The sequence below is a fragment of the Neodiprion pinetum genome, chromosome 5, assembly GCF_021155775.2.
Source record: "Neodiprion pinetum isolate iyNeoPine1 chromosome 5, iyNeoPine1.2, whole genome shotgun sequence".
Classification (NCBI taxonomy): Eukaryota; Metazoa; Arthropoda; class Insecta; order Hymenoptera; family Diprionidae; genus Neodiprion; species Neodiprion pinetum.
Window position 1 is genome coordinate 21,341,444 of NC_060236.1, and position 25,596 is coordinate 21,367,039.

Sequence of the window (25,596 nt, forward strand, 5' to 3'; positions counted from 1 at the left end):
TTCTTTATTATTATTCTTATCGTGTTTTTATCACCCAATAATTTTTGATTATCCTATATCATCTTAATGTAGAATTATAATCATATGTTATTATTAAATAAAAAATGAATTCTCGTCGTTTCAACAATTACCGCATTCAATCTACGATACAATATCATAACTTACACCTATCATAGAATATGGAATTACACAAAACGGTTTCTTGTCAATATAAATCAATTTATCTCTAATTTGTATTTCAAATTTTTTTTTTTTTTTTCCCTCAATCTTCAAACATCATCAATAAATTTGAACAGATTGACAATTGGACATGAATCAATAAAGCAGTTTGCAAAACAAAAAAATGTAGAACATAAACTAAGTGAATGCAAAATACAAGTAAAAAATTAAGGAACATAGAAAAGATATTTTGAATTATATGAAAAAATAATCACCATATTTTACTTCCTTATCCATCTCACACGTATGTACCAACGTACGCTGCAACTGTCGAGTAAGTACTTACATACTACTTATGTAATATTTGATGTATAATGTAATTAGAGTGAACTATACTTCCGCCCTAACTAGATCTATTTACCTTCTTACGTTTTAAAATCGATAAAACTTACTACCTAATCGACATTCAGGTGTGAGCGTGTAGATACATATGTATGTATGTTTTTATTTTACACAATTACATCAAGTTTACGGTGTATTTAGGCATTTGCAGTAAATATTATGCAGTTAATTCTCTATTTTCACGTGGCTTTTTCTTTTTTCGTGTAAGCAAATGATTCTTTTAACTTATAAAGAATTTACCATATATTACGCACGTGGTCTGTAATAAATGGTGTATATAAATCGTAATAATTAGATTTGAAAATTCGTTACTACACAGCATGTCTGCTATCAGATACAATATATTTGATATTAATAATAATGACACAGTTGTGGTACTTTTTTCTTATAAAAAAAAACAAAAAAAAAAACAAAAAAAAAAAATGGAACAAAAACAATTTTTTTGTATGAAAGAAAAAGACGAATGAATAAATTTAATTAGCAGCTGCCACGATATTGTACACAATTATTGCACGTACATATGCATACAGTGCTTACGTAAATACTTATGATCACACATTCATCACATCGCATATTCAAGCCTGGTATTGTAATTCATTACATTAGTATCGAAGGTAATTTTTATGTACAATCGCTAGATATTATATTAGTATATTATTATTATGTTTCATCATAGATTTATTATACCTTATTATACTTATATATATATATATATATATAAGTATGTTTATGCTAATTAGTTACTTACGTTTTATACTAGATTAATTCTCATAAGATAGTCATTTTTCAAGCTAGATTAGCAGTAGGATTTTGATAATAATAGTAATTATAATAACGCAATGGATTGAACTGAAAAATTTTTTTTTTTTGATCATCAAATCGACAAAAAAGTATTACCCCGTGTCAATTCAACAGTTCTGTTACAGAACAAAAATACAGAACGATTAACTGCCGAATTCTCAGTAGAATATCCGACAAATCCTGTAGGAAATACATCGAAATAACAGTAAATAAAATAGTAAGGAACCAAAAAAAAAAAGAGGGAGAATAACATTATTTCCTAAATTCAGTTATATCCTCGTTTCTCTTCTCCTTCTTCTTCTTCTGCGACTTTACATTCGACGGCTCGGCTTATTAGAGGATAATGAAAAAATTGGGTGTTATTATACGATTATTTGAATGTAATTTATAATCGATAATTGTGAACTATAGACAAAACCAAAGTGTTTTTTCTTCTATCGTATCTCACCAAAATAGTTTGGCAACTCTTATGATCTATTTATGCAATATTAAATATAAAATCACTACAATACACGAACGTACCTATTTTATTCAATAAGAATAATAATATTTCTACAAATATCGCTATAGAATATGATTTTCTTCTTGCATATTTCATCCTGTGTGGGCATTTTTTATGGGTATGTCTGTTACCAACTAGAAATTTAGAGCGAAAATAAAGTATATATAACATAACTTGTTATTGTTACTATTATTATCATTATTATTGTTAGTGTCACTTCTCTAACACACTACACAATATAATGTAATAATATAATAACTATAATTAATTGAATCACAAAACTTTCTTAATTACCTTTGTATCAATATCAATCATTATGATTATCAACATTATATTTGTGGTTGATGGTACATTTTATTCACTTCCCGTTCGAAAATATGGAAATAAACTACAATGAACGTAAATGAAACACGTCAGAATTGTTTGATTCGTTTTTCGTTCATAAATATTATCATCTACAATTATAGCGAAGAAGACGAAACATTCAAGAATGTGCGACATTAAACTATAAAATTAACGATGTTTTGATTCGTTTTGTATTTATTTCATCAGTTTAAATTACGTAACGTACATTCATATATTTATTATTTTTGTTCGTTTGTTTAATTCTGTTTATTAGTCGTTTAATCTCACTGCCCTTTGTTACCACATAAAATTGCAGAGAATCAATGAGATTTTTCTTAATATTTTTTTGCTATTACTGTAGCAGCTTCGTTCACAGCGCGCGATGTTTCAATAGGTTGAAAGAATTTTTAACCCTCTTTCAGTAAGTTTTTTCTTTAACGCAATATAAAATTTTTACGTCATTCAATTTTCTATTAATATTATTTTATCTACAAATGGTATAGTGATAAAAATTATTGATAGAGGTGTATATATATGTTGTATTTTATGTGTATCACAATAAAACGCCGTGCCTATGTTAATAGGTATGTCAGCTATCTGCTTTTAGGTCCCGTGTTAAACGTCTACGTATCTTCCTCTTTTTTTATGTAGGTATTCACTCGCCTCCGGATTACTCGTTTCATCTATTGTTTATTTTTTTAGGCTCATTTCCAAGTTGAATACGCAAATAATCATATTTTTCATACCTTTGTCATTATTATCATTATCATTATTGTTATTGTTATTATTATTAATTTTGTATCATTTACTCATTCATCACCACTATCATTATTACTTCAAATCTTTAATATTATCATAAAGTTTAATATTCTCATCTATGTATCCTATTATTAATATTACTATTCATATTACAACTAAAATATTTTATATCACGAAAAGTATAGGTAATCAATTGATTAACATCATCTAGGTACAATATAGTAATAATATTATATTATATAATAGAATTCATTCTATCATCAAGACTTCACGCACGTTTGGTATGTATAAATACGAATCTGGATTCATCAACCTCGTTCATTCTTTAGGAGACAACAACCGAAGAAAAAGAAAACCCGCTCAGAATATGTTCGTTTTTCTTATTTCAATTATAATTCTTCAACTGAACAATTAATTTCTTCTTATTTCTTCTCCGCTTCTTGTTTTTCAAATTTTATAATTCTTTTGTTACTCATAATTAACGTCCGATTAGAAACAAACAAAAATATTATCAGACCCGAGAAATTTTGAAAAAAATCTCAGCACCAAATTGGTATGTTGATGATTGAATTTCTTTTTTTTTTTTAAATATCGCGTTACTCGTTTTCTTCACGCATTAGTGACGGTAAAATTCCATATCGATTAGAAATGATTGAACATCCTATGAAATCAACCAATAGTACGTCTCAATTGCCTATTATCATTGTCATTATTATTATTATTCTTGTTGTTGTTATTATTATTTCGTGTGCCAATCACCCGGCATTTAAATAGGCTGATCAGACAAAGATATACTAATGAATTCAAAGAATTTCGACATTCTCGTTACAGGTGATACCATAGTTTTAACTTGATAATCATTTGCTGTATCATTACACCAGTTTAATCGTGTTCCAGAACTCGAGTCGGGATGCGACGCTACCGTTTGTCAGTGGGATGAAGGCTGATGTTGATGAGACGATGACGGAGATCCTTTCATCAATGCCTCGCTCGTCTGACAGCTACTGCTGACACTACTTCCAGTGTAAGTACTACCGGTCTCTTTCTGCTGTGGCTTAAGTTTAACCCGATAAAATGTTTTGCCTTCCTCAACTTTATATCGGTTATTTGCCTGAAAAATCAAGGAAATGCACACATGATAGTTAATTAACACCTATGTTACAATGGCAAGTTCATTACGGAATGGGATTTTTTTGATAACGTTGAGAAATCCGATGGATTATCTCACTTTAAATTGAATACCAGGTAATCAAAATTCGTGTTCTGTCGCTGTTAAACTACGAGGGTTTATATTATATGGACACGGCTAGAAAACATGGCGTGGAACTCGGCTATCAGCTGATCGTATTTGGTGAATAACACGAATATAAAAGGACAGAAAGCACCGTGCAAGTGAATAAACCTCTATTCTAATGCATTAAGATCATCAAGGAGAAAAATATTGGTCACAAAAAGACTTTTAAAATGAAATACGACCCGATAGTATCGCACATTTTCCACTACCATGGCATCTTTTAGATGTGAATCGATGTTGCTGTTACAACACAAATTTCAGAATCTCTAATAAAGTTTTCTAACCAAAATTCTGTTCACCTTTTTCGCGAGGCACCACTCTTTTTTGACAACCTCAGCAACCGTGTGATTCTTCTTCGGAGTGCCGTCGGGATTAAGTTTCAGATCGAGAAGGACGATACTGTCGGAGTGCACTAAATATATTGCATCGGTTTCTTGAAGTACTGTGTAAGATGAGTAAGCAGGTTCCCACAGCACGAGGACGATGTCGCCTGGATTGCACGTGCAGATGCTGATCTTTGACTGTTGGATGAGGTTTCTTGTGCTGCGAGTAAGTTTGTTGTCGACGTGGACCGACGACTTTCGCCTGCTGGGTTCGGGGCTCGTCGCGGCATCGCGGCTCGAAGATTCCGGAATCACGGCGACTGAGGCGCACATGTCTTTTTCGCGAGGATCAGGAGCAGCGGAGGCGGTCATCGCCTCGCCGGTGCAATTCCGGCGCCGCGATCTTTCCTCGACGAGTTCCATCTTCAGGGCGACATTGTCGGACTTCAGAGCCTCGACTTTCGATTCAAGGATGCTTCTGCCCTCGCGGAGAATTCGCATCTCCGATTTTAACCGCTTGTTCTCACCCTCGACTAACTCGAGTCGCCGTATCAATTCCTGGAGGTCTGGCTCTGACTCAAGCCGTACCTTCTTGGACTCCGAGACTTCGATGTCGTCAATTTTTCTGTGGATCTCCAGCTCTGCCTTCAGCTTGTCCTTCTCCGCCTCCAGCTTTTGCAGTCGTGAGTCAGCCCCCGCATTTATCGTCTCCAGCCTCTCGTTCTTCGCCTCCAGCATCTTCACAGCCTCCTCCAAGCACCCACCTCCCTCGCTCATCTTCAGACGCTCGTCATTCAGCTCCGCCCGCAATTTATCTCTCTCGGATTCCAACTCCTTCAACTTGTCCTCACGGTCTTTCAACTCGTTTCTATCAGCCTCCATGTTCGCCTCTAGTCTTACTTTGTCTGCCTCAAGACTCTCGACCTGACGAAAATAGTTATCTCGATTTTATCTACATCTGTTTTTCCACTTTTTAAAAACGTTTTGTTTTTTATCAATCGCGTGTAGGAACCAAACATCAAAAAATAACAAAACAAAGGTTCATTTGAGGTCCAACATAACATGAGTATAGCTGAACAACATGGCGTCGAAAGACTAGCCGGTCGTTTTAGGTCAAACATATCAAATTTAAGATGCAGAAAACCTTATGCAAGCGGTCAGGTTTTCATTTTATTACAATAAATTGAAACGTGATACAAGGTAAGGAAGGAATAGACTATTAAAATCAAATACGAGTGATTTTGAAACCGTGAAATGCCTGCAGTGCCATCAAATGGTGCCTTTCGATTTAAACTCAGAAAAAGTTTATTTGATCAAACCATACATCGCTCCGTTCCGAACAGTCTCTGATTTACACCGAAAAACTACAATTGACATGAATGATTTAAAATGCTTACGGTTTCGGTAAGCGTTTGTCGAATCATGGTCTCCGACTCGGTGAGCCTCCTGATGGTTACCTTGAAGCGTTCACACTCTTCGGACAGCATGGCTTCCCTGGACCTATGAGTTTCGAGCTGCCTCTCCTTCTCCTCGATCACCCGACGCATGGCTTCATTGAACCAGATCTGTCTCTCGGCGTCGTTTCTCTGCCTGGCCAGCCTCAGTTCATGGTCCAATTTGGCAGCACATTCTGATCTTTCCTTCTCGATGGCGCCACGAATGGCTGTCGTCCTCTCAGTCTTCATGTCCTCCCGCAACTTTGCCACAATCGCCTCGTGGTTGACAAGCTCAATCATTTCAGGACGCTAAGTTTCGATATGAAAAAGCAGGTTCAAGGTCGTTAGATCAAAGAGGTAGATTTCGTCAACTAATCCGATTATTGTTCATTCGTCAAATAACTTTACATGGTTCAGCAAATTTTGATCAAAATATTACCATTTTCGAGTTGTACGAAGCCAAACCAATGGACCAACTTTTATCTAAATAGATTCATCCAATTTCGAGTTATCGTCGAAAAGAGAAGTGTAAATATTTGTACATAACTCGACATCGGCTTATGTTAGCCGAATTTCTTCAAAATTTAATCAGGTCTAAATCGAATCAAGCTGAACTAATGGACCAAGTTTCATATAAATCGATTCATCCAATTCTTAATTATTGTCTAACAAATGTACATTTTTTCGAATAACTCGGAAACGTTTCGACAGATGCTGCTTAAAATTTGACCAACTTCCAGGTAAAAAGAACCTTATCGATTCCGATCTAAATTAAAAAAATCTATAGTTTCATTTTGAGTTAAGAGGGTGTTGAGAAAAAAAAATTGAGAAAGCCTCACCTCGATCTTCTCAAGACTTGAATCGCTCGGACTTCTTTCCATCGTCGACGCTGCCATGAGCTTAAACCTACTCCTGATGTTCTCCAGTTCCGTTTTATAAACCTTCTGGTACTTTTCGGTGGCAGCCTTGATGGCCTCCTCGTGTTCGGCTCCAATAGCGTTGAGGCGTTCCTCAAGCTGTCCAACCCTTTCCTGGCTTTCAGCGAGCGATGCATTGAGTGCATCGATCTCGGCCTTACTCACCTGCTGGCTCTCCTTGAGAGCGATATCCTTTTCCATATTGGCCCTCTCGATGGCTTCTTCCATCATTAAGATCCTGGACTGAAACTGGCGGAACTCTGTCTGGTCAGCGTCCATCTTCTGGCGCAGAGCCGCGAGCAGTCTCTCGTGCTCCGAGAGCTCGGATTCCTTCTCGACGATCGTCTGCTCGAGGGAACGGATGTCGTCCTCGCGACTCTGCATCAGCTTCCGTAAATCGGCCATTTCCAGCTCGTGGTCGACAGTCAGTTCCTGCTCTCGCTCTTGCAGCGTCCTCTCGCATTCTCCAGAGTGAATTTCGAGTGCCTGTCTCACATCCTCCGTCAGCTCCGTCAGCCCTGAGTTCCCTATCAGCATGCGCTCCCTTATTATCGCCAACTCCTGACGTAAAGCCAGCAGAGCTTCGCCTGCCACTGATTTCATGCAGCGAAGTATCGACTGGAGCCGTTCGACTTCTTCCCGCGTGTTTCCCAAGTTCTCCTAAAAAATGATGAAGCAAAACTGAGTTACGGTTGGCTCGATTACCAAAATTTGCTAGACACTTAAGTTACTTGATCAGATCATTACACTTTCTTCTTCTTCTGTTACTACTAATTTCGAAACTAGTTTCTCTCTGTGATCGAATTAAGTCGCGAAATATTTGATCAAAGACATCTGTACAAACACTTTAATGGCCTAATTTATTATGAATCGATGAACAGCAATTCAAATTTCGAATATGAATTTGATGCGTGGTGGTCATTTTATTCTTTTAATATGAATTTCGGAAAATGAAAGCTGTGTTAAGTTGTTTCAAAGCATTGTGGAGTATCAACCTTGTTTATCTGTCGTTAAATGATAATCAATGGTATTATAATATGTATAATTACGTTACTCGTCGAAAGTTTATGATTCATAAAATTATTGTTATTTTATGTAGGACACAACGAATAGTACGAGTATGGGGAATAAATATTATGGGGAAGGTTTATTTTTTGTTGTTCATGTTTCTGGGGTGCGACGGCAGCTATTTTAACCTGTAAAACAAAAAATTAAAAGTAGCTGAAGCTGCGCACATATTTAACAATAACAATAATAGCAATAATAATATAACTACAATATACAACTGAAAATCAAACGGGGTTACATAAAAAAAGTTCTCAAGTGCACAAGCAGCAAAGTAATCGTCAAAGTTAATTGAATCAATTATTCGAAACATAACAATAAAAGTATCGTACAATGAATAAAACAAAATAACAAAGACAAAATACCGATTAACAATATAATTGCAAAACCAATTAGGAAAAAAAAGCTTCAAATTAAAAGGTAATACTTTCTTTACAAGAATTTTAGGCAACAAAGTGTGAAAGCAGATGTAGAGTGGTGTTATTGCTTTGAGATTAAGCTGTGTTACATGGTGGATGGAAAAAGGTTAGCGTGTGTCTGCATATTACACAGTACAGAAATTAAATATGAACAAGTAGTACATACCTACTGACTGAAGATAGCTTTTTTTTTTGTGTTTAGTTTTTCTAAGTCACTTGGAAATATCAAAGCAATAAAGATTGTATTCCGGTGAATACTGCAGTATACAGATTGTCGTTAGGAAATAATTATGATGTAGACGATGATACCTGATAATCTCAACGATAATTAACTTCAGTCAATAATAATAAGAAGAATAATAATACTCATTCACTAAAAAACAATTCTAATAAGAGGCGTCTAATTTTTTGTTGCCTTTGCTGTTACTGACTCTTTTTTCTTTAAAGCAAAGTACCTGTAATAGGGTAACGATTGCTTGATGATGAACATCGACACTTGGACCCGGGTGTTCACTAAGGCTGCTGGGCAATGATTCGTCCATATAAAATTCGGTACCCATGAAATCCCCGATTCCATTTTCCAACGAAGAACTGCTCCCCGCACTGTCGAGCTGGTGCCCTCCTTGCTCTCTGGTTCCCGATCTTGATCCTGATCCTGATCCTGATCCTGATCCTGATCCTGATCCTGATCCTGGTCCGCAAGCTTCGCCCGAACCTTCGTTTCCACTTCCGCCACCGTCGCACACCGCGGGATTGTTTAAGGAAGGATTATTTATGGGATCGGGATGATTATGACCATCGGGAGAATGAGTAACAGTAGAAGAAGAAGTAGCAGCAGCAGATTTGTTGGTGTTGTTGCTCTTCGTCGAGTGACACCGACGGCGATGATGATGATGGTGATGATCTTGAATGTTAACCGTCGTCGTTGACGTCGTCGCGGCAGCAGAGGCTAACTGATTACCAAAATTATCACAATAATAATCAAGATCATTTTCCTTTGAAGAATAAGAATAATTGCAGCTGCAGCGAACTGGCGATGACGATGATACGGATGATGGGCGGAAATTCGAATCTCCATTTTCCGAACACTCTGCTAGAGGACTAAGAATTAAGAAGTAGCGATCGCTCGCTGTCTGAGGTGCACCGGGTAAAAAATGGGACGAAGAGGAACTCGAAGAATTATGGTTAGAAGGCGTAGTGAAAGAGTTATTTGCGCTATCGAACGAAACCGGATGAATGATGCGTGGCGTACAGACTGACGATGAGCTGGGGATTTGATTATGGTTTTTGTTAATCGTGGGTTGAGTGCTGATGTTTTGAGATCGGTACGACGATGACGATCCAACCAAAGAAGAGCAAGAAGAATTCAGGGATACGCTCTGCGAGGGACAAACCTCTGATCGTTTTTCCTTATCCGACGCTGTGTCACCGTCGAATGATTCCAGATTGACTCCACCCTGCTTCAGCTCCGTTATCGTCTGACCCTGTTGTCCGATTTTTTCAAACTCTTCGGTATCCGTCTCAGACTCGAAACCCCCGCCACTGAAAATAGATGAAAATAGTTTTGATGCTTTTCTCTCGAGGTTTGGAATTGCCTCACAGGGTGAATCGCTCAACGAGTAGCTTACCGATCGCCGAGAAGCGGCGCCCTCAGAGGGCTCGAATTTTTATCGTCAGGGTTTGTTAAGTCCTGCTCATTTTCCTTGTCCTTTGAGCCTTCGATGCTGCTTCCCTCGGTCAGACTTTTCGACAGAAAGAATTGAGTGATGCTGTTCAGGTCAGGAGTAGACACTGCCAGGGCAAGATCCGGCAAAGTTTTTCTCAACGATTCCATATCGTGCGAAGTTAGCTGTTTGTTGAATTTATGGGTGAAAAAAAGGAACGAATTCATTAGCTGACCGCAACGGAGGTGATCAGAAAGTGTTTCACAACCCAACGATCGGAAAAGAATAGAAACGGAACGATTAGCAGAATTATGAATCCCATATCATTAAGTTTCCGAATTAAGCATGAGTTATTCCAATGAGACACTGTTCGTTTTAATCTGTTTATTCGTTTCTATTGATTTTATCTGTTCTTTCCTATCCCGTCATATTCGCGACAATGCCACCTCTAATAGCTTGTTCGTTTCAATTATTCATTTAGAATACGGGATGACAATTATCAATCCGATTCAATTCTTTCTACCCGAGTTAATTCTTTTCAAAGAATACGAAACATCCGTTTGGACAAAGAAATCGGAATAGATCGTATTGAAATTCTCAATCCGTTTCTGTTCTTTTCCGATTGTTGGGAACTGATGAACTGATTTTCGACCATGCGAGGTGTGCCAGACCATCCTGCTTTCCTAACAAATTCAAGAAATCGTAATACACAGTTTATTCTTCTTCTGACAATAGAAAATCACGCGATACAACAGATCAATTTCAATAAAATGAATGTTAACTACCGTCTTGGACCCAAATAAGAATACCCGTGTTTCGGGTTATCACTGAATGGCCAGTTTTTGATGAGAATAAAAATATTTCAAACTTGCTTTCGATGTCTTCCAAAAATCGTTCTTTTTTGCTATTAATCTTCTGAAAACATGCCAAATAGTTTTTTTCAACTAGCTCATATTTCGTTAAATATTTTATACACAACGTTAGGTAACTGCAGGCAGGCTAGAATATTTGACCTATAGGCTACAAAATTTTCATTTCATAATGACATTCTTGAAAACAAAATGGCTCCAAATAAAAATGCAGGAAAATTCTCAATAAATTTTATCACTTTCCGGATGATATCGAACACAATATTCCAGTTTTTTTCAACCTAATAAATGCCCATTACGCGAAACGCCAAAACACGGGTGTCTTTATTTTGGCCCTCGAGTATTTAAAACTGTTGTGATTCATATTGGTTTATTGTACCTCGTGATCTCGCTTTTGAAGTGATGAAATCTCTTCAGTTTCAAGAAAATTATGCAGTTTGTGATCACGCTTGTAAGGTAGTCATCAAGGTAAGTTCGTAAACAATTTAAATATACTTACAGCTGATTCTCAACCAGCTTGAGGTCATGGAACGCTACTGTACAATCGGTCCAAACTATGTTTTGTAGTTCTAAGAGACCAGATACTCGTGACATTAAACTGGGTGATTTCCTTGAGTTTGAATACCATTTTGTTATTCAGGAGAAGAAACTGTGAAATGCGACTCACCCAACCTGCGGCAAGATAGCAAGGTCCGATTTCCCGTTAATCCTTACCTTTGGCAATGCACTGTCGAAAACAGAAGGAGCCTGAGTGGCGAAATCCGGGGGAGTATCCTCGAGTCCAGGGAAAAGGGTGTTCAAAAAGTGCCCTTCAAACTTCCCCAGAAAGTCCCTTCTTCTGGCGATCTCCTCGCTATGAACAGTCAGGAGCTGACACGCGAGATTACTGGCCCACACGAGAAAAGATTGAGAGAACGTCCTGCGCCGGACAACCTCGGCTACGGCGGTCATATACATTTCAGGGGCGAGATTTATTTGCTGAAGCACATCAAGATGGCGTCTGAGCCGCTTAAGGCTTTCGTGGTACATGATGAGCTTCCCGTCGACCTCCATCATTTTATTTTCCACGTACATTATCCACTTCAATCGGTGATAAAGATTCACCGAGAGCTCCTCCTTCGCCTTGGTGCATCGTCTCCTTATGTCCCGGAGGTGGTTGTGGTTCTGGAGCATGACCTGAAGCTGCCGTTTGTGAGACGCGCAAAGGTCTGGAAGGATGCTTGCGTCCCCGAGGTTGCTGGCCCTGTTCTGGTTCTGCAGGAAGGCCTGCGCCAGGTCGCCCTGCTCCTGGACCAGTTTTTTAGCCTCGAACATGAGCTGCTCCAGCCCGTAGAGCCGCTCCCCGAGTCCCTTGATCTCCTTCAAGTCCTGCTTGTTCGCCGCCTCGATGGCGCTGCTCACCTCAGACTTCAGCGACTCCATCACCCGCTCGTCGAACGTTGCCAAGCCCCTCGAGCACTGCTCAGCGACCTGCTCGAGGCTGCTCTGATTATCCTTTGCCGATATCCACTTTAGCAGACTCAATGCCTGATCACCCCGTTCGGTGTCATTCGACGGTTCCGCCCTCGTCGTCGAGCTGTTGGTTCCCAACTCAGCGTCATCTTGATCTTCGGGGCTCAGGAAGCCCTCCGCGTGCGCCCGAAGCGCAGGGAGGATGGGGATTTTTGAGAGCATGCCGAGGTCCTCACTGAAGCTGTAATAAGGATTTTGGGCCGTGAAGCATCCGGCTTGACTCATAACTTCTACTAGTAGGAAGATCAGATTAAGCATGCTTATACGAAAAGCGGACTGAAAAAGTGGCTCAATGTCGGGAATTCAAATCTGGGCGATGTGGCAAAGAGAGCCAACTATCTAAAAATTTTGTCATCAAATATTTAGTCAATCGGATGAACCATTTTTGAAATAACATGGGTAACGCAAAACACGGCACCAAGCAGAATGGTTGAAATTATTGTTACTAACAATGCTTACTTCTATTTAATCTTCGTAAGAAATTAAAAGACGTAAACATAGCTTCATCTACATACTTTTTGTTAAAATAAATCCCAATCGAATAATTGAATGTCGAGATATAAGTTTCCAAAATTGCCCCAGTTTTCCAGCCGACTATTCATATATACCCCCTTAACTGAGGAGCCCTACTTGTTCAAGAGTTCGATGTACTGCTGCCGTTCCGTCAAGTAGTGAGTGAAGCTCTGTTGGAGCAGATCTGCCCTCGATTGAAACATCTGTGTTATGTCTTCGAGGTTCGCGACCACCGCTGCCCAGCCCTGCTGCTGCAGATGCTGGTCGTGGACGAGCTTCTCGCAAACACTTGTCTGGTTCCTCGCCAGCGTCCAGCACTGTTGACCCAGCTGTGCTCTCGCCACAACCGTTTGATACGTAGCCGGCATCACCAACGATGCCTCGATCTGCCCCTGAAGATCTACATCTGAAAAAATTACCCATAAAAGAGATATGTTAGCTCTATACGTCGCTTTGCCGTCATCTACAAAGGTTTTTTGTTTCAAATATCAAACGATTTTTCTCACTTTCGGATAGGGATTTTTATTCTTAACAACTTTTTCCGCGTTGATATAGGGATTTATACTCTGAACGACTTTTCCCGCGTCGATATAGGGATTTTTATTCTTAACGACTTTTCTTACTTTTTTCTGGGGAATTTTTTTCTTTAGATTTTTTTCTGATTTCAATTTATTTTTCTTCAAGAAGGTAACACGGTTTCGTCACCGTTCGCTTATTTCCTTTCGACGGTAATGAATTTCGAATATATTTGTTCATCTCTACATGACTAATAGCGAAGGATTCGATTTGAGTGGGGATCGAAGAACGTTATTGTAATTTTTTAATACACAGATACGGATTTAAATACAGGTGATATACATAAATAAAATTTTAGATCCGTATGAGTACACATGGTCGACATTAGTTAGTCTTCAACAAGATTTTGTCATCTACCCATCGGAGAATCGAACATTTCGAGTAGCGGAAGTAGGTACAAAATTCTAAAAACAAACTCTACTTCGAGTCACTGTAACGGGAATAAATAATAACTGAATATTGAAATCATGTGTAAACAGAAGGTAGAAAAATAAAACGTCGAGAAAAAAGGGGGTTAAGATAACTATGAAGACGATAATAAACTGGAAGAGGAAACGAAAATGCGGACAAGCATATATACATATATATATGTATATATATATCCAGATGTTCAGTGTATGTCGGAAAAAGAGGGACAAGAGGTAAGACTTCGACAAGTTTGATAAGTGAGACAAAGTTTTTAATCATACGACCTAGAGATAAGGTTTAAAACAACGTCATGGCAGACGGATCGCAGACAGAGAGAGAGAAAACGATGTCCGTATTGCATTATCAGTATATGTATATACATGTGTGGGCGTGCGTGCGTGCGTGCGTGCGTGCGTGCGTGCGTGCGTGCGTGCGTGCGTGCGTGCGTGTGTGTGTTAGAAGTATAACACGTTCTAAAACTTACATAGATAATCTCTGTTTCAAGGACGCTGTTAAAGATTAACATTTGACTTAAATTGTGGGAAGAACAATTGATCAAAGAACTGCTGTCTGATCAAAATCAACACTACACGATTTGCCTACTATGATGACGATCATAGTAATATTTGCATCGTAAATAAACAAGTACATCAGAGTGGTTTTAGATGGCTCAAAGCTTTTCAGTCTAGGTACGAGTAGATTATTGTCATTGTTCATTGCCGACCTGTTTTCGCTTAAACTCCAACAGAGAAATTCCACCCGGAATTGGAATTTTAAAGGAAGAGAGTAGTCAAAAAAATCAGCTAAACGAGTAAAAACGTGGTTTTAACAACCTCATTCGTCACATTACGCCGACTGCAGTGAGTAAAAAACACTTTGTCTGGAACAATGGTTCAAACTTGACTGAGAAACTCAATTCGGTTCATCAATCATCGTTAATCGAAGATACAGTGCGTAAATAATGGTAATGAACCAATAAAATTTTTCTGTATCAGTGAATATTCAAAGATATGTATACGAATTAGAGTATAATTCCATTACAACGAAATTTTATTAGCGTTATTTCTCTTCAGCTCATTATTCTGTTAAAGTTAAAATCAGACCAACTCTTCAACTTTCGACGAAATATTCCAATTACTGTCGTAAACCACTTTTTTTATGTTTGGTTCTATTCGACAGATATACTGAGACAGTTTGTTCAACAAAAACTGTATATACGCATTTATTGATGTTTTTAACTCTTTTGTAATATTAATAATATCATATGCAGGAGGCGACTGCATGAGAGAATCTGTATTTTTCCCTGTGTAATTGATGTATGTTACAAATCATTGCAAAAAAAAAAAAAAACATAGCAGTGTTTAAAAATAAAGCACCGTGACAAGATATAATTGAAAGTGTAAATATTTCTCACTTTTTTCTTCTACCACCCCCCAAGCTGCCTCTGTGGCAATAAAATTAATTGATCGTACGACAAAATGAGAAAAAGAAAAGGAAGAATAGAAAAAATATATTGAAAAATGTTGGACAATAAAATTTGTTCACAGTAATCACAGAAGATTATCGATACAGAGCTGAACAGTCGAACAGAAAAAGAGGAAAAAAAAGGGCAGGCGACAATAAACCTCCACACAGTGTTTACACTTTCTTCTATCATCATTACGATATGATTAATTAAAGAATTAATTGGTATCCATATCGTCAAAGATACGAGAATAAGAATATTCACTACAGTTTTCAGTTTTTCTTTCTATTTTTCCGCCGTCAACAAAGGCAGGAAGATGCAACATACCAGTATTACGTATCTGAATATGTTTTTCGGAATAACACTACCGTACGGCTTTCACGAACGCAGAAGGTAAAAAAGAGCGTCGAAAACTTACCGGGTTTACAGTTTTATTTTCGAACGGTAGTTGTTGATTTAAATTATTTTCTATTTTCGTGGGAAAACCGACAAGATCATTTTATCAAATTCAGAATCAAATTCGCCGTTGAAACAAAGATAAAATCTTAATGAGAATTTCTTGTCAAAAAAGAATAATCGATTATCATAACTTATGAGACTAATATCTCTTCCAGTAATGAGTCACTCATCAAGCATGGTAATTTTCTAAACGATCCTCGAGACATTAAAAATTCCCTCAAGCGTTTCTCGGCCCGTGCTGTTTTCGGTTTGACTTAAACGAATATAAATAGACAGTGAACGCGTATTGCAAAATCATGCTCGTCTTTGCATCATCTCAAATCTTACCTGAGCCATATTCTATGCTCGGCACGGGAGGCTGTTGACTCTCAATCGACGCTTTGCTGAACAGGTAAATGGGGTTGGTGTCCGTCCCCGCGGAATAGGTGCAGACCCTTGCATTCGGTTCGAGACTTTCACCCCCGCTCACGAGCAGGACCTGCTGTTCGGTTGCCACTCCACATACTTTTTCTATAGCCTCCTTCAGCTGAGCGACACTGTGATAATACAATAAGAATTGACTGTCAATCTCTTGTTACTTTATTATCATAAGTTAACAATATTAACTCATATCTAACAAGATAACATTCGTGCTCCTAATGCTTTTTTTTCCTTTGTAGCTATATTTCTTAATACTTCATTACGTATTTTTTTAGCATTCTAGTTGAAATATGCAGGATTTAGAGTAATTTTACAGTGGATATATAAATATTACGAACAGAAACTCGTGCGTTTTGATAAAAGGTAACAATCTCAAAAAACAAACAATAATACAATACTTTCAGCTGTTACTTTCATTTCTCTTCGTTTCTTTCCGAGATTATAACAGAAAGACTTTGAAAAAAAAAAAAAAGAATAATTATGAACGAAAAATATGACACAGCAACCAATGAAAAATTAGTAAAAGATCAACACCTAATGGAATATGTCGTAGCATTTTTTCTCTTTTAGAAACTTTCTGTACATGATTTGTATTTATCAACGATTTGTACAATACATTCCAGCAAGAATGATTATAATAATATTTATTATTACAAATATACTGCACACGCGTTTACATATATTTTTTGTTCTAGAAGTGCAAGCAGCGTGCAGTGCGAATCAACACAACAGCGACGTGTGTCAGTGTGCATGGGTAATAAGTATATACGTTATATTCAAATGAGAGCAAATGCAAATGTGCAATGGTATAACGGTTGTGTGTGTGTGCGTGTGTGTGTGTGGGTGTGACTTGGTTGGCCCAAAGTGACGACGACTAGACGCAGCAAGGAGTAGAAGAGCTTATTGCCATTATTATTATTGCTCGTCGCACAGATAATCAACACAGTAGACGAGACACCGACCGCCCGCCTGACCGACTATAATAATGTTTGACCCAATTCTTTTTTCCTTGTGGCGCATATTGCAATTTTTTTTTCTTTGCGCTTATTTTAACCCCCTCCTGCGTCAAAATGAATAAAATCAACATACGACGGAGAGAAAAAAAAGTAAACAAGAAATATATAAATAAACGGGGCACGTTTGATCCATTTTCGTTATCTCGGCATGTCTGTAGGTTGATTATTTGACTGATCATCTACGAATTAAGGCTTATAAAACAGACAATAGACGATTCGCGTTTACAAAAAATTCCAGCGAATTGCGTAATTGCATTCGTGACAGTTTTTAATATTTCTCAAGTATTGCCCGATTGTTTTTCCAGCAAATTGTCGAAGAATCCAAAAAATAAGAGAGAAAAAAGTAATCGACCATGAATGTATTTTTTTCTAACCTTATACCTGAATACACGAATTTTTTCACCAATTTTTTTTTATTGTGTTTTATACCGCAGTCAGCTGTAATGTGGAATATGAATATTCATATCGGTTCTTAATGCGTGGATGTATATCACGTTGTTGTTGATAATAATGATTGCAATGACCGTGTTATTCTACGCATTTTCAACCTACTGCACTGTATAACGAAGACACGCACCATCTAATAACTGCGCCAACTCAGGCAACACGAGGAGTAGTGCAAAAGAACCTGCCAAAGCCGTCCTCGCGTGGCGAAAATGAAATTGCGAATAAAGGTGGAAGAGAATGAATAAATAAGTGTAAAGAGAGTGAAAGAAAGAGAGACAGAGAGAAGAAAACGAACCACAATGCACGGGTGATTGGAAGTTCGATTAGAAAAAAAATTGAACTAATGAACAAACAACCAAGTGAAATGATAAGCAACTAAAAGCTCTCCACGCTGCGACTACAATTTTCTTGTACACTGTACTTTACACTTTCTACTCTATGCACACATACTCTGAAAATGCAGCAATCAACCGCTGTGTATGCACAATCTTGACCAGCGCGTAGCAGAAAGTCCAGATAAGTGAAAAGACCAAGAACCCCATTTCATTTTTTATCGGACTAAAGAATTATCAAAAATATACCGACTGGAGAACAAAGGAAATATAGGAATTCGAACAACCAATTAAGTTAACAAACCATTTTCTGAAGGAATTTACAACTCCAAATCAAATCGGTACCCTTCTTTCTACCCAATTGGACTGTGTAAAATTAATTCTTACACGCCAAATCGGATCGACTTCCATTTACCATTCATATGTTCTGTGATGAAATGTTACTCAAGAGGATGCTACACTCAGTCTTTACCGACCGAGTGGAATGTTACTTATTTCCACTCACGTCCAATTAATTTTTTTTCACAAAAGCAGCTCCTTCGATTAAAAATTTCAGCATTCGGCACGTGGTTTCAACGTAAAACGAGCAGTAACGTTGTAATTAGAGTAATAATTGGAATATGAACTTTACCTCTCAAGGGCCAGCTTCATGTCGAAGGTGACCGTCGTTCCGGTATCAACGTGAAATACGTAAAGCATCTTTGCGCCTTGTGTCTTCAAGTGTTGAGTCAACGATAACAGGTGTATATATACACACAAGTTTTTATATATATAGATATGGACCAAATATGTAGCAAATTCAGATTCTTCTCTGTTTCGATCTCTTTCGTACCGTTTGCGCCCTTTTCTCTTGCCGTTTTCGCTCTTCTTCTCGTTTTTCCGTTTTGCTCTCGCACTACCGTCGCTGCATGTCCTCTCGTCGCCGTTATACCGAGCAGTAGCGTGGATGAAAATAATAAAGTATCGGGGAAGATATCTTAACGACGGCTGTGGTAATAACGAGCACGTTAACCGGCGTTGCCAGTAGTCAGCTGGGCCGGGGCCGAATCTCGACTTCTTGTTTTTCCTCTGGAAGAAAAGTGGCAGAAGCAGCAGCCGCGAGGCCGGCCCCCGTTGTGCTGTTATTCATTGATCAGAAGAAATCCGCTAACGTCTCCTTCCCTTTCACCTCTTCCTGCTGTCGCTGTTGTTGCTGATTTATTACTATTGTTCTTATTATTATCGTCCTTATTCCTTCTTTCACCGCCAATTTACCGTATGCACACTCTTCTTTATGAAAACACAGCGTCAACAACACTTGTTAATATTTGTACAACTATTCGTGAATAGAGTGCAATAGGAGGAGCGAGAAGACGTGGCTCTTTGGGGTTAGGGGTAGGTTATGGCGTAGTATGACGACGACATAAGAGTCAATCCTGAACAGTGTTCCTCCTCCTCATTCTCACCCTTTTTGTTGTCCTGATCCTAGTCTTCTTTCGCACGGACAATAAAGCCGGGACAAATAATATTCTTTGTTCCATATAATATTTTCACCAATTTGATTAACTTATTTATACAACTGTTGTTTTCATACTCCAATCAGGAGTTCGTGAATTACTCAACATTCGAGTTCACTTTCTCGATTCCTAGGATAACTCTCTCACTGGCAATTATCACATTGAGGATTGTTTGTATCACAATTTTTATTAGTCCTCCTCTCCTTTCTCTTCGGAAACTGCAAATGAAAAAAGACACATATTACGCTATGATTATAATTTGAGTATGTTTATTTATTTTCTATTTTGCAGAAAGGTTTATATATTATTTACACTCATTCGACGATTCACAAATGAAAAGTGAACAAAAAAAATAATACAGCACCAACGTTAAACGATAGGAAGATGAAATAACGCGTTTACACAAGCCGTATTGTGATTTATATATTGTACATCAGTAATTGGATACACTTTATACACTTAGGTGAAATAAGAAGACGCAAAAGAGATATGAGAAGAGGAATAAGAATTATTCAATGTGAATATGATTTACACGATTCACAATGACATTACGATACGACACATGAGTCTTTCGTCCATTCGTCTCTCTCTCTCTCTTTGCTGTCTCCCTTAACGATGTCAGCTGTTTATTTATTGACTTTCTTTCTCACTATAATTGCCTTTTTTTTCTTTCTTTTCCTCTATCACGAAGCTCATCTATTCTATGTTATTTATACTTGCAGAAGTACGCGAATCCTCTTGTCGACGACCTCACAAACTCTTAATTACGCACGTCTTTATCTCCTACTAATACGCTATCCTCTATCCTCTATGCAAGAGCACACGTCACGTACAATCTGAAGATAAGCGATAGGTATTCATACCTCGCTTTTTCGGCGATCTTCGGACGCGTTGTTTCGTTTCAACGTACGTTGACTGCTGGTCAGACTCTGTCCTCGCTCACAATCGTTTTTGAGCAATGACATACTAATTTTCTGATGGGCCTTTCCTATCTACCTATTTATCTATCTAAATGCACAATCTTCAACAATATTTGTACTTCTCCATACCCGTAAAGTATCATTAGTTTTGAGTAAAGAATGAACATCAGTTTTGTAGCTGTAACGACAAAATCCACCAAACATGTGTTCGTTCTTACTAATCTATTTTTGCGTACGGTGAATTGTGCAACTATTGCCATAATTTTATATTAGTGGAACAATATAAAGTAATATTTATTAGACCTCACTCACTCGTAAAAGATAATCAACTAAAGACGTCAACTATGATCAAAGTAAATAGTTTCCTTGTATCAAATTTTCCTGCGATTCGACAAATACTCAAAACGTTCTAGCGAAGATACTGATCCTTTTATAATTTTCGAGCAATTATAAAAACAAAAATTTTTAGTCCATGGAACCCGAAAACGAGGCACAAGCACCGAAAGCAAAATCAACCAGACCGAGTAATATACCTACTAGTGATTTCGCTGTAGGTGCTTGTGTCCGTTTTGCGTAGGCAGAGCCGCGATGACGCGCGGAGTTTCCGATCAGCTGGCAAACCGACTTCGGTTTACTGGTTGCACAGCCGCTGGCTGGTTGTCGGCTCGTCGCCATCACGAGAACGGATGTACAAAACGAAGGAAGCACCACGGAGAGCTGAGTCGAACCGTTCGCCTGAACTCGCTGCAAATCCTAGGATGGTGGGGGAAAAGCGGGGCCAACGCGCTTCGCGCTCTTCAATCCTTCCTCCCCCCCCCCTCCTCGACCTCCTCGACAACGTTTCCGCGTTGAGCTCTGCTCAGCTTCTTCTCATTCTTCTTCTTCCCGTTCATCGCGAAACGAACGAGAGGATGAAAAAGAAAAGCAAAGGACTCCACCTCCTATAATCAACTATACACCTATAGCATCGTTATTGCTGTGTTGTTGATGCTGATGCAGAGACTGCATGTGTGCGGAACGTGTAATTTATTCAATGTATTTCACCGCTTTCGGAATTACACTTGGTTTCAATCATCGTTCCAATTTCAAACGTTGCAGCGTGCAGACTTCGAATTATCTTTTAGTACATCGGAAATTACATCGACTCTTGTTATTGTTTGCATTTTATCTTTTTTCTTCTCCTTCTTAATGATCGGAAAACCAAGAGATGTTGTTTTTTTGTCTCTCTCGCATCTCGGTTTCCGTTTTCCAAACTTCGAAGAAGCTAAGGAAAAAACACAAGCAGAAAGGGCTTGATTTGACTTGAAGTCAGCTCATTGCCAGTACTAACGATAAAAAGCCCGTATTTGAGACTAATGAAACGGTTTTATGGGGGGAGGGAGAATCCTCCGCTATTCCACAAGCCTGACGCAAACTGAGCTGTAAATTTCTTGGCAAATTTCTCCCCCACTTTCGTCGAGGTTGATCGTTGGGCATGACCTCATCAGTTGCGGCGGTGGCAACGCCGTCGTCTTTTTCTTGCAGGAAGGTATGAAGTCAGAGATGGTAGCAATAGGTACAACAAACTCTGTGGCTGAGTGTTACTACCTGTTTAGCTCTTATCTGATCGCCATTGCGATGCTTTTTTACTTTCATAGTTTTTTGCTCTACTCTTAAATATTCTGATTCTTATTTTCAATATTCGGTTTGGATTTATAGACATGCGTCTATCGATTTGTAAATATTTACTCGTAGTTGTTGACCACACGTCATTTTCACCACGTTTCCTATGTTTCCAATGTCGTCAACAGCAACAGCAACAATACCACAATGCATCGATCAGTTCTCCCATCTCTCCACAATAGTCAACTACTACACTATGTGCGTAATTTCAGAGGTATTTTTAATCACGACCAATTCTATCATACCTTTATATATCTGCATGATGCCTTCGTATTTATTATTTCGATAAGAGATTACAACAACGATAATGACGACAACGCAGTTGAGGTTAAGGTTAAGGTTGCTGAGACGGAGGTTTACATCACCGGAAAAACACGCTAATTGATTTAATCGGCGGAAATTCTATCAAGAGTTTGATTTTGATGTCTCAAAGTTCATTTTTTTTCAGCATCCATTTCCTACAATTCGCACATGAGTTTCTTAATATTATCATTGGTATTATTGTTACGATTGTCGTTATTTTTAAACTTTTGAGAAACTATACATTTTCGATCTCCTGTTTTTATTACTCGATTATTTTTTTGCACATCAGCCGTTCATCCAAATATCGCAATTGCTGTCATCATTAAAATGGTAATCGTTGTACCGGCGTTAATGAATTTTAAAAGAATAAAAAACTTTACACGGTAACTGATATTATTATTATTATCATTCAATATAATGATCATGATGAGTAGAGGATGATGAACGCGAATGGAAGAAAAACGAACAAAACACCATCACAGTACTTCTCTTCTTCTTTTTGCTCCTCTGATGATAATTATATCATAATTTCTGCCAGATACTATCACAGGTGCAATGTAATAGTGTCTGTCTGATGCTGAATGTGAGCCAAGTGAGCCAAATGAAGTGAGACAGCCAACAGTGGTTGGTGCTGGCCAGGTAGCGGGGCAGGTATAAGAGTGAACGTCAGTAGTCAGCTGCTCAGCAAAACAAAACTCTGACAATTACTGCGGCTCAGATTCTCAACCTCGCTATTCCGTTTGAAACCAGTCCGGTCGTTTCAAAAGTTTTCTTTACGAGCTCAAGTTGGAAAAAAGTGGATGGACACTTGACAGTTTCATAGCAGATATGCTGGCCACCATTCCGTTTCTTCGCAAAAATTGAATCACCCAAACTATGATTAAACAATACCGAAATTTTCCGAATTGTTCTAACATGGGAGTTGAAGAAAAATCAATATTATTTGGGAACTTATTGGTTCTTCTTCATTATTTACTCGTCTGCTTCAGGAAAAGGTCGCCTTCGACGATTCTCCTTTATTTATCAATTGTCTAGCAACTATGTATGTACTCAAAGAGCCATGTTTATTTAAGAACTGAGCGATTCCTATTACAGGTATAATACATCGGATTACATTTAGTTTTTGGTTTTTCTGTTTCTCATACCATTTTTCGCGAATCTGGCATTTGAATGCGAGGAGTAAAATCATAACACAGTGCAGTCGCGAGAAGGAAGAAGGAGAACAATAACAATCGAAGTTGGGAAAAAGGACCTTGTTTGCTTTACCCGCCCGCCTGCCTGCCAGCCAGCCTGCGTTGCGCTGTGCAACGGGTAGGTAAGCTGGAAAACCCAAACCCGAACAAAGAGAGCCAGCCAACTGGCAACCAGGCAATCCGAGTCTCCCTCTTCCCCCTGAGCTCCGACGACCCACCACTTTCCCTCCGCTCAGCTGCGAGTCAAACTCAGCCGATCCGATGCCCAGCAACTGCCTCAATTCACTGCTCCACTCTCCGCTTGTTTCGGCTACTCACTCATACTGCCATTTTTCCGACATTTTTCCAGCTATTATCGGCTTGATCTAAGATTGGCCACGGTTCATTGATGCCGAATCTACACACCGTAAGGCTGCACTGCGCACAGAACAGGAGAACGATGCGTGTTACCTGTCTCGATGTTAGTTTGTTTATGTTGGCTCGATTTGTTGTTTGTTTCCTCTTCTGTTTTGTTGGAACATCGGTCGGTCAAACTACACACGTTCAATCGATTATTGTCGAATCTTTTTCTACTTTTTTCTATGTATTTAAAAATTGGATTCTTATTTCCAATACGGCACTGATTAATAACGATTATAATGACAACTGACTCGCTATTTCCACTTGGAGTTCGAATCACTACTCCTCCTATACACACATCGTCGTTAAACACAATATTTACGTGGAAGCAACAACAACAACGAAAAATACCGTGAAAGAAGACAAGTCCTATAAATAAATAAACCGACGCTGCGCAAGCGTTTGTTTATTTGACAAATAACGGATCGAATCGCAAACGAGATTCGTTCGTAGCTGACTTTGGTGCTTTTTGATTGTTATACGAGTATACAGAAACTAAAAAAAACCACACAGCGGTGATAAAATACCAGAAAAAAATTACTGAATTCAATGAAGAAAAATGAATACCCTCATTTCTATTCTCAATTGGCCGATACGCGGCTGTTGTCTACGGTTCTACGCATATGCAGACGACGGTGTAAACAAGTAGCGAAATAACCGAGACAGCTCGACTGATTGCCAGGGAGCAACTGGCAACCAACAAAACTCGACTCGTTGTTCTCGACAACGAGTCGAAGCGAGTCGAGTCTTGTCGAGACTCGGTTCGGGTCGGCGTTCTACCTGCTGCGCGGAATCCAACTTTGTAACGCATGCGCTATGCAACGGATGTATTATTGTTCGAAAGCAATCAGTTTCGTCCTTTTCTCAGATCCCCATTTGCAGGTTTCTACCTAAGCATTCCGTGACGGTTATAATCCATGGTACCGACACTAATCCGGCTCTCATAACCGTTAGGCAAGAATTTTGAAACTAACGAACCTCGCGCAGTTCTGCTCGTAAATATTATTTTGTTTTTCTCTTGAATCATGCTCGATTGTAACTGGACTGATAAAATGTCTTCGCATCGTAGAAAAGAGAAATAAAACAAGATTGAAACACTATCATCGGAACATATTCGACAATCATCAATAAAGTCAACAGTTTCGGTCGTCTCAAGTTCCGTGAAAGCTGGTTAGACCGCCATCTTGTGGCGCGCTGAGGAACCGCTTATCGAATCTGTCCGTACACACTTCGCAGTTCCGGGCTTGAGGAGGGATATACATATAAATACTTACATATACATGTGTAAATATACATGTACTACAGGTCTAACAATAAGTATGGATGTAACGACTATGCGTCATTTTCACATTTCTGTGCGATCATGTTGTTATACACATCCATGTTGACACATACCACGAAACAACGCGCGTGACATTACACATAGCGCACTATAAGTGTTTACATGTACGTAACATTCAGTTACAATATTTTACGAGTATCTGGTGTCTATGATTTGAGGCGTATATGCATGCGCGACT

At 38.6% G+C, this 25,596-nt stretch overlaps 1 protein-coding gene across 8 annotated transcripts; it reads right to left on the reverse strand.

Moving 5' to 3' along the window:
- Positions 1–167: 167 nt before the first annotated feature.
- Positions 168–24,796, reverse strand: Atg17 (autophagy-related 17). Of its 8 annotated transcripts, XM_046630077.2 has the most exons (13): positions 24,644–24,795; positions 24,128–24,210; positions 18,735–19,817; positions 16,216–16,424; positions 13,098–13,386; positions 11,670–12,648; positions 10,051–10,271; positions 9,817–9,964; positions 8,878–9,375; positions 6,861–7,598; positions 5,983–6,330; positions 4,562–5,509; positions 168–4,079 (listed from the first exon to the last, which is right to left on the reverse strand). In XM_046630077.2, exons 3-13 carry the CDS (start codon positions 18,800–18,802, stop codon positions 3,897–3,899), a joined length of 4,629 nt encoding a protein of 1,542 aa, XP_046486033.1. In that variant the 5' UTR covers positions 18,803–19,817; positions 24,128–24,210; positions 24,644–24,795; the 3' UTR covers positions 168–3,896. The 8 variants fall into 8 exon arrangements, with proteins under 8 accessions (XP_046486033.1, XP_046486038.1, XP_046486031.1 ...); XM_046630082.2 differs by lacking the exon at positions 24,128–24,210 and having other exon boundaries at positions 6,043–6,330; positions 24,644–24,796; XM_046630075.2 differs by lacking the exon at positions 24,128–24,210.
- Between the last annotated feature and the right edge of the window lie 800 nt (positions 24,797–25,596).

Coding starts and splice junctions, on each gene's coding strand:
- Atg17 (XM_046630075.2), bottom strand. CDS start 18,802: ATGCTTTACGTATTTCACGTTGATACCGGAACGACGGTCACCTTCGAC. Junction 9,376..9,816: donor ATAAGGAAAAACGATCAGAG/GTTTGTCCCTCG, acceptor TTTGGTAATCAG/TTAGCCTCTGCTGCCGCGAC. Junction 7,599..8,877: donor CAATCGTTACCCTATTACAG/GTACTTTGCTTT, acceptor ATCATTTTTTAG/GAGAACTTGGGAAACACGCG.